At 42.2% G+C, this 10,102-nt stretch overlaps 1 protein-coding gene across 3 annotated transcripts in view; it reads right to left on the bottom strand.

The window, feature by feature from the left end:
- Positions 1-903: 903 nt before the first annotated feature.
- The window catches only part of LOC104649969 (uncharacterized), a 98,291-nt gene continuing 89,092 nt past the window's right edge, over positions 904-10,102 (bottom strand). For all 3 annotated transcript variants that reach the window (XM_074387670.1, XM_074387671.1, XM_074387672.1), the window contains one exon: positions 904-9,879. In XM_074387670.1, the coding sequence (XP_074243771.1) occupies positions 9,491-9,879 (389 nt within the window). In that variant the 3' untranslated portion in view covers positions 904-9,490. The remainder of the gene's footprint in view (positions 9,880-10,102) is intronic.

Raw genomic sequence — 10,102 nt, 5'->3', positions numbered from 1 at the left:
TCCTTTTTCTCTACTCTAACTACTTGTTTAGGCATGTAAACTTTGTGCTGGATGGTCTTCTCAGGGGGAGGTAGAAGGGGACTTACCCATTAATGGTGTTTACTCTGGGCCCTGGAACCAAAAGCTTTTATAATTCCTAAAACCACTCTTTTAACCATGTTAATTATCCATAAGGTGCTGTCTTAGAATCTCTGTTATTAAATCTATACCGAATAAATGTGAGGAGGAACAGCTAGTAAAGGTCAGGCAGCTGCAGTTGCCCTCTGAGAGTAGCTAACGACCTCCCTAGCCCACTCAATTCACTGTACTTTGTGTGTAAGTGTATTTATTCATCCATCATGGAGTCAGGGTTTGCAGGACAGACTCCCACAAGTGGTGATCAATGTCTCAAGAGTACATACACTGTTTTTAATTTGATTCTTCACTTACTATATCATATACATAGCTCTATGTCAATACATACAGCTTTATCTTCTTAATAGTTGCATACTATTATATGACATATGTTTTTTAACATTAAAAAGTTTTACATTTTTATTTAGTCATATCATTCCATCTTTTTATGGCATATTGCTTAATGTTTATGGTTAGAAAGAAGGTTCTCAAGTTTTTATAAGTACTCTCTGGCCAGGTGCAGTGACTCATGCCTATAATCCCAGCACTTAGGGAGGCTGAGGCTGGTAGATCACAAGGTCAAGAGATAGAGACCATCCTGGACAACATGGTGAAACCCTGCCTCTACTAAAAATACAAAAAATTAGCCAGGCATGGTGGTGCATGCCTGTAGTCCCAGCTACTTTAGAGGCTGAGGGGAGAATCGCTTGATCCTGAGCAGTGGAGGTTGCAGTAAGTCAAGATTGTGCCATTGCACTCCATCCTGGTGACAGAGTGAGACTCTGTCTCAAAAAAAAAAAAAAAAAAAAAAAAAAAAAAAAAAGGAAAGAAAATGACTATCAGCACATCTGTGTAAACTCTAGGAAGAGTTGGACAATAGAAGGAGCATAGTAAACCTTGCTGTATAAAGAAAGGATGGAAAGCTACTTTGTTTTGATAAGATAAAATGTACTGTAGTGCCTATTTGAAGTAAATTAAAATTCAGAGTACTTACCATTTCAGCTAGTCTCAACAGCAAATTTTTAGAAGTCTGAAATACATCAATATTGGGAAATAGAGGACTGTTGCTTCCTTAAGATTTTCATGAAATCACTGGGTTAGGTGCTGGGAATGCAATAATGAGAAAACACACACACACACACCCCAGCACACATACATACAATCCCAGCTCTTATGGACTGTATAGTCAAGTGGAGAGACAAACATTCTTTAAATAATGACACAAATAAATATCACAAACTGCAGTGTGCATGATGGAAAAGGAGTATTAGATGATATGAGATGATTAACAGGGATCTGTTATTGGCCTGAAATGTGGGAAACCTAACCTGAGACTGTCAGTTGTGCTATGGCTGGAGGATGGGGATGGGAGGTGGCTGGTGAGGGCCTGCATTAGGGAAGGAACTAAGGGTGCAGGAGCCCTGATGCTGGAAGTGGTATGAGCCTTGGATAACACAAGGGCTAACCCAAATGCCTACAGAGAGTAAGGATTGTGGGAGAGGAAGAAGTGACATCCTTCTTCTAAAGTATTTAAATTCAGTTTTCATCATTTAAAAATAGTCTAACAATAGGCAAACAATTTGTGTTTTTTATAGGGATTGTAAGAGTCAATAAATGATTACTGAACTCCTAAGAAGGTCCTAAAACTGACTGTTTGAGGAATTCCAGAATTTAAATGTTGGGTAGAAAAGGATGACCCAACAAGTATTCCTGAATCGGAAGAAGAAAAGCCAGGATTGAGTTTAGTGTTCCTAATGGCAGAGGAAAATAGGGACTTTTTTTTTTTGGTGGGGGGGACAGAGTTTCACTCTTGTTACCCAGGCTGGAGTGCAATGGCGTGATCTCGGCTCACCACAACCTCTGCCTCCTGGGTTCAAGCAATACTCCTGCCTCAGCCTCCGAAGTAGCTGGGACTACAGGCGTGCGCCACCATGCCCAGCTAATGTTTTGTATTTTTAGTAGAGACGGGGTTTCACCATGTTGACCAGGATGGTCTCAATCTCTATTTTTTTTTTTTTTTTTTTTGAGACGGAGTTTCACTTTTGTTACCCAGGCTGGAGTGCAATGGCGTGATCTTGGCTCACTGCAACGCTCCGCCTCCTGGGTTCAGGCAATTCTCCTGCCTCAGCCTCCTGAGTAGCTGGGATTACAGGCACGTGCCACCATGCCCAGCTAATTTTTTATATTTTTAGTAGAGACAGGGTTTCACCATGTTGACCAGGATGGTCTCGATCTCTTGACCTTGTGATCCACCTGCCTCGGCCTCCCAAAGTGCTGGGATTACAGGCTTGAGCCACTGCGCCCGGCCTTGATCTCTTGACCTCGTGATCCACCCGCCTCAGCTTCCCAAAGTGCTGGGATTATAGGCGTGAGCCACTGCGCCCAGCCAAAGAGGGCCTTTTAAGAAGGAGGCAGTGAGGCCGGATATGGTGGCTCATGCCTATAATCCCAGCATTTTGGGAGGCCGAAACAGGTGGATCACCTGAGGTCTGGAGTTTGAGACCAGCCTGACTAACATGGAGAAACCCCGTCTCTACTAAAAATACAAAAAAATTAGCTGGAGGTGGTGGTGCATGCCTATAATCCCAGCTACTTGGGAGGTTGAGGCAAGAGAATTGCTTGAACCCAGGAGGCACAAGTTGTGATGAGCCAAGATTGCACCACTGGACTCTAGCCTGGGTGACAAGAGTGAAACTCTGTCTCAAAAAAAAAAAAAAAAAAAAAAAAGGAAGCAGTGGTACTCAGAGTTGAAAGCTACTAAAAGATCAAAGAAAATGAGAACTGAATAAATATCTATTGGATTTTGCAACAGGGAAGCTAATGACTTTCACAAAATGCTTAAAATACACAGATATTGTATAATCAGCTCCAAGCATCTTCCTGGATTATCTGTGTCTTTTGTCTAACTGGGAGAGGTGCGGGTTGCTTTAGACGGAATTCATGCTTCTGGAGATCTGGGGGGCATTCTAGCAACAATCCAGATGGTGTTACAAATAAGACCATTATAAGATAAACACATTTTAACAAGACATTTATTACTCAATGCTTTAATATTAGAGAGAATCAATTGGGCTCATGTTAAAAACCATGAAGCATCTATTTCTTATGCAATGCTGTATAGCGAAGTATCTGAGAAGTCTAGATCCTCAGAACCAGAAACTTCTATGCATTGATCTATTGCCTTTATTTGAGACAGACAATGTGCTTATGGTACAGGTATCTACTAGCTACTGAAAACTGCAGAAGCCCTACTCATGATGTATCCTTATTTATACTCTAAAATGTATCCTTATGTATATTCTAAAAATCTCTCAAAACAGGATGAAAGTAGTTTTCTAACCCAAAATGTCATCATAATTGGCACTTCTCAGGGTAAAAATTAGCACATAATGATGAATGAACTCAGAAAGATTCAAAATAAACAATGTATACAAATCAAGCTCTCAAATAATTGCAAATATATAGTATCTATTAGTATTTAGCTGAATTAATCATTTCTTAAGCCCCTCATAAAGTTATTGTTTATAAAAGATAAAGTTCTATGTATATGGGAATTAAATTTAGAAAAACATTTGTCATAATTAAATGTAATCATTGTTAAAATATCAAAACAATAATACATTTCAGAGAATATATACCTAATGATTTTTAAAGCTCTAGTGAAGCATACTCTAAAATGTAGCTAAGCAATCTGTTAACACCCTTTTACACAACACAGTTACAATTATTCTAGTAAGATAAATTGGCTGGGTGCAGTGATTCATGCCTATAATCCCAGCACTTTGGAAGCCTGAGGTGGGTGGATCACCTGAAGTCAGGAGTTCAAGACCAGCCTGGTCAACATGGCAAAACCCTGTCTCTACTAAAAATACAAAATATTATCTGAGCAAGTGAGCCAAGGTTGTACCACTGCACTCCAGCCTGGGTGACAAAGCAAGACTCTGAAAAGAGAAAACAAAAAGATAAATTATACATACGACTGATATACAAGGAAATTATGTGTATTCACATATATATAATTTCCTTTTGGAAGATTTTAGAAAAATATTTGCCACAGTTAATGGTTTTTATATTTTATTTATACATTGAATATTTTGACAAAATATTATATTAAATGGTTCAATAGGATTGAACCATATAGGCTGTACTTTTATATATGCTATTGCATTTTTTAAAATCTGTAATTTTCAGTAACCTCAAGATATTAAAATGAATTTCTTGGCATAGTGGCTCATGTCCATAATTCCAGCACTTTGATTGGCCAAAGCGGGTGGATCACCTGAGTCCATGAGTTTGAGACTAGCCTGGGCAAAATGGCAAAACACCATTTCTACAAAAAATATAAAAATTATCTAGGTGTGGCGCAGGGTACCTGTAGTGCCAGCTACTAGGGAGGTTGAGGTGGGAATATCTCACTGCAGATCCGCTATTGCAGTGAGCTGTGACTGGGCAATAGAGCGAGACCTTGTCTCAAAATTAAATAAATAAATAATTAATTTTCTTCCTCTTAAAATCTTGGACCTAGTTATCAGATCAATCTTGCTAAAATTCTGCTTTCATTCATGCATATTATTCAGTGGTTCCTCACTTCCTACAAAATGAAGTTCAGCTCTTTGTTCTCACATGCAAAACATTTCAATATTTGGCTTCAAACTTTATTTCCAAACCAAGCCACGCTCATCTCCACACTGAGCTTGTGCCGTGTTCCTCATCTCGAAAGCTCTTCCTCTTTCTCTTCTTCAAATCTTGTGATCTTTAAAAAAGATGCAGTTCAACTCCCACCTACCTCCCTTATGAAATCTTCCCTTATGTTTCTGGTGCCTTCCCCGGCCTTGTCTTCATCACTTATTTTGGAGTTTAAACAACCACTATTTTTTTTTTTTTTTTTTTTTTTGAGAAAGAGTTTCGCTCTTGTGGCCCAGGCTGGAATGCAATGGCGAGATCTCGGCTCACTGCAACCTTGGCCTCCTGGATTCAAGTGATTTTCTTGCCTCAGCCTCCTGACTAGCTGGGATTACAGGCATCTGCCACCACACCCAGCTAATTTTTGTATTTTTAGTAGAGACAGGGTTTTGCCATGTTGGCCAGGCTGCTCTCAAACTACTGTCCTCTGGTCATCCACCTGCCTCAGCCTCCCAAAGTGCTGGGATTTCAGGTGTGAGCCACTGCGCTCGGCCTTGTGTCTCTTAACCAAATGGGAATTACCTTTGGTGCCTAGCACAATCCTAAGAATTATAAAATTTGGCAGAGTACTAAATTATAAGCATATGCTAGTATTACCTTAATTACCTCTGACTTATTTTACTTTATTTTTACAGTTTTTCTATCTACAGAAATAGTATAACTAAAGGCCACGTTTACTATTGCTTAAGTGTCTCTCATTCTCTTTCAAAACGAACTGATCTTGCTGTTGTCTCCATTTAATGCATGATCTTCACTGTGCAACTGAAATATAAAGGGTCTGGAATTTTCCTCAAACCATGGACTAATTCCCTTTAATTTCATCAAGTCTTAGGTAAGTTTCTGTGTTTTGTGATAAATGCATTTTTAGCTTCCTTTTAATGGAATATTTGAATGTTCAATTTCTCCAAAAATATGGAACTTAAACCCAAAAAACAGTAAGGTCTTCCTTTCATTGAGTTTGAAGTTTTTCATTTTTCTCTCCTTTATCCAAGCACAGAGGAAGAGATATAAAAGTGGAGAGATATATGTTTTTAAAGGCCACCCTGGGCTAGATGCAGAAAAGCAGAAATTATGGTGCTAGCTTCCTCTACTGCATAGGCAGTTTAACTCTGCTTAAGACTATTGTACTTGAGTCCCAAGTTTACAGATCTAGGGAAATCATGCCTACAAATGAGCATGGTTTTCTTCTTGCATATAACAGCACCAATTACTTATTAAACACCTACTGTATGTCAGACGCAATGTTGGTTGCTTTATATATTACCTAATTTTCATGATCTAATGCATCATGATTCCCATTTTACAGAGGAGAAAACTGAGCTTAGAGATGCTAAGTAACTTGAGCAACTAGTAAATGGCAGAGCTAGAGTTTAGATGCAGAACTGATTCCAAACCCTATGCTCTTTTCACGACCTCTTGCATTGTCAGTGTCTTTTATTGGCAGGAATTCTCACTGGGGAATGCTGGGGCTTGCATCTGTAACTGGCAGCTAAAGGGAAGGACAGAATAATAAAAAAAAAATCCATTGTATCTGAGGAGTTTTATCAGACCTCTTCCTCTATGCACAGTTGCTCCGGGCTTTATTAGATGTTCCTCACTCTGACAATTTACACTTCACTGTACACTAAATTTGGCACTGTTCCTTTTGTTATAGAACATCTGATCACTTCTGTCTGGGTAGGTGGGGAGGAGAGATGAGAAGATTTTATCTTTGTCAAGGCTCAGGATGAAAACAATACCAGGAAGTAAATCAATGCAAGAATATACATTTTATACTAAAAATTTATATATGATAATATGTAGTATATTTTAAATTTACTATTTATATATTTTTCAGGGGCCCAGTGGTGGTGGCGGGTGGCATGATACATTTATCACACAAGATGAAACTTAAAGTCTAGATATATCTATAGTCTTAGTGCTGTGCTGATATATAAATTCCAAGTTTCAGTTGTTAGTTTATCTATTTGAAGATCAATAGAAGGAAATTCCAGTGTGACAAGAATGTTGACAATCCCTGTGTTATCTCTACCAGGATTTAGTTCCACTGTGCTCTTCCAGGAAGGATATAGCTGTGTATGCAGGTTTTAGTTGGGCAATCAACTTTTTCTAGTCACTTTACCTGTGGCAGTTTCTGGTTCACTGTTCTGTGTATTAGGACCACAGGAGGAGATAAAGGGTTATTCCTCCTTCTCCATTTTTCCACACTTAAGAGAGTTTGACATACTACATTTTCTAGTTAGTAGTTAATTTCATTTAACAGTCTAGATTGCTACACTGATTTAATGAGTTTTACACTTAGTTGGGCAAAAGTTTATTAGTATCTACCACCAACCAGATCTAACTAAATAAATATGCGTCATATAATTTTATTAAGGATAATGTGTGGGTTTTGAATGTGAACCCTGAAAATCTGAGCCACATTCCAATTAATTTAGAAAGTTTATTTTGCCAAGGTTGAGGATGCGTGCCCATGATAATGGCCTTAGAAGGTCCTGACATACCCAAGGTGGTCAGAGCACAGTTTGGTTTCTCATTTTAGGCAGACATGAGACATCAATCAACATAGGTAAGATGAACTCTGCTTCGGTCCAGAAAAGGTGGAACAATTCAAAACAGGGAGGGGGCTTCCAGGTCTTAGGGAGCTAAGAGGCAAAACGTTGCATTCTTTTGAGTTTCTGATTAGCCTTTCCAAAGGAGGCAATCAGATATTCATTATCTGTGAGCAGAGGGGGTGACTTTGTATAGAACGGGAGGCAGGTTTGCCCTAAGCAGTTCCCAGCTGGACTTTTCCCTTTAGCTTAGTGATTTTGGGGTCCCAAGATCTTCCTTTTACATGAGTTAGTAACTGTTCACTCTTGTGAAATATCATTTTAATGTCAGGATATCTGAAATGTTTCCATATGGCTGGGCGCTGTGGCTCACGCCTGTAATCCCAGCACTTTGGGAGGCTGAGGCCTGACGAACACTTGAGCCCAGGAGTTTGATACCAGCCTGGGCAACATAGTGAGACTGTCTCCACAAAAAATAAAATTAGCCAGGCATGGTGGCACATGCCTGTGGTCCCAGCTACTTGGGAGGTTAAGGCAGGAGGATCACTTGAGCCCGGGAGGTTGAGGCTGCAGTAAGCCTCGATCCTGCCACTGTACTCCATCCAGCCTAGGAGACAGAGATAGACCCTGTCTTTTTTTTTTTTTTTTTTTTTTTTTGAGACGGAGTTTTGCTCTTGTTACCCAGGCTGGAGTGCAATGGCGCGATCTCGGCTCACCGCAACCTCCACCTCCTGGGTTCAGGCAATTCTCCTGCCTCAGTCTCCCGAGTAGCTGGGATTACAGGCACGTGCCACCATGCCCGGCTAATTTTTTGTATTTTTAGTAGAGACGGGGTTTCACCCTGTTGACGGGGTTGGTCTCGATCTCTCGACCTCGTGATCCACCCGCCTCGGCCTCCCAAAGTGCTGGGATTACAGGCTTGAGCCACCGCGCCCGGCTTAGACCCTGTCTTAAAAATCAATCAACAAACAACGATAACAAATAATGAGATGTTTCTATAGATCACTTTGTTTTTTAAAACACTAAATTGATTGATTGATTGATCGAGATGGAGTGCAGTGGCACGGTGTCGGCTCACTGCAACCCCAGGTTCAAGCGATTCTCCTGTCTCAGCCTCCCAAGTAGCTGGGACTACCAGCGTGCGTCACCATGCCCGGGTAATTTTTCATTGTTATTTTAATTTTTGTATTTTTAGGAGGGACGAAGTTTTGCCATATTGGCCAGGCCGGTCTCAAACTCCTGTCCTCAGGTGATCTGCCCGCCTCGACCTCCCAAAGTGCTTGGATTACAGCTGTGAGCCACTGTGCCTGGCCTAAAAACACTTAGTAGGGAACTGGGGTGCAGTTTTGTCACTGACAGTTACGGTGCTATAGAAAGAACCCATATCTGGAATCTGCCTTTAGCCTCAGCTCTGTCTCCTTTTACCTTGGAAAAGTGACTTCACTTGTTTTCTCATTTATATAGGGTGAGGATCATGATTTCTATATTGCAGTGTTCTTACGAGACTGAATGACAGAAGTTAAAAGAAGTTTTCTAAGAAGGCAAAATTAGGTTTCTTAAAGCAGGAAGAGAGATGCTCAAAGAGAAGTGGGAATCTCAGGAGAAGGATGTGGTCAGGGGCTTTTATGGAGGTTGGACTAAGGATTATTAGCCAAGGGGCTCAACTGCCATGTATGGTAAGTCTCGAATACCGTTTCTCCAAAATAACCGATGTCCCCCCAAACCCAAACTTCCTCAACTCGGATCAAACTCAATCCTGCAGCATGTTCTGAGATTCTGTACTCGCCTCACTTCCCCTAATTGTCAATTTTGGAGGAGCCATTCCTTCATCATCCATGTCTGCATCCTTCACACCGCTCACTGGTAAGTGCTTAGTGCGTTTGCTATCGTGGGATGGACAAAATAATCAGGTTAGCGACTTAATAACTGTTAAGTGGTGGATCTTTAAAGCCAATTTGAAAGTTCATCCTTTCCCCCAAAGGCAAAGCAGGGGTTCCTTTTCTTAAAAGAGAATTTTAAACAGAACTGGGTCTTTGGTGTCCTGCGTAAAGCCGGCAAAGAAAGAGGGTCACGGTTGGGGGTGGGGGTGAGGGGCGATACAGAACCCTCTTCTAAGGTGGTGCCTTGCCCGGAGCCCCAGGCTAGAGCCCTGGCGCGCTCCCAACGCGAATCGGTGACTCCGTGGGGAGCGCGGTGCGGAGGTGCCCGTCCCACCCTACCCCTTGTGGGGTGCGGGGCTCAATTTCCCGGAGCCACGGGGCCGGCTTCTGGTCCTGAGATGCGGATGAAGTGGTGTGAAGGGTTGGGCTTTTTTTTTTGTTCCTAAAAATGCAACGAACAAAAAAAAAAGTACAACAATCCAAACCCAACCATCTTATTGCACGGCGGCTTAACTGGGAGACTTTCTTCCTGGGCGGTTCCATCCGGGATGGCGCCGCGTCCAGTCGAGCCCACCGTCTGGGCGAACGTTGTCCACTTCCCGGAGCTGCGGCCCAGCCCCTGCGGGCGGACTTCTGGCGCGCGCAGGCCTCTGGAAGGGAGAAAAGCCCGCAGCCTGGCCCTCCCCTTCCCAGGTGGGCGGCGGGAGCCAGCGGCGGTTGGAGACGCCGGAAGAAGCGCGGCCGCACCTCCCGGCTCCCTCCGCTGGGACAAGGCGCGGCTGGGGAGGCCGGACGCAGACGAAGCGGTCGGGGAGGCGGGGCCCGAGGTGCCGGCGGACGCGGGCGCCGGGGTTTGGGAGGGAGGGAGGGAGA

This window comes from Saimiri boliviensis, chromosome 16 (genome assembly GCF_048565385.1).
Source record: "Saimiri boliviensis isolate mSaiBol1 chromosome 16, mSaiBol1.pri, whole genome shotgun sequence".
In the NCBI taxonomy this organism is placed as follows: Eukaryota; Metazoa; Chordata; class Mammalia; order Primates; family Cebidae; genus Saimiri; species Saimiri boliviensis.
This window is presented reverse-complemented; position numbering and strand designations above follow the sequence as displayed.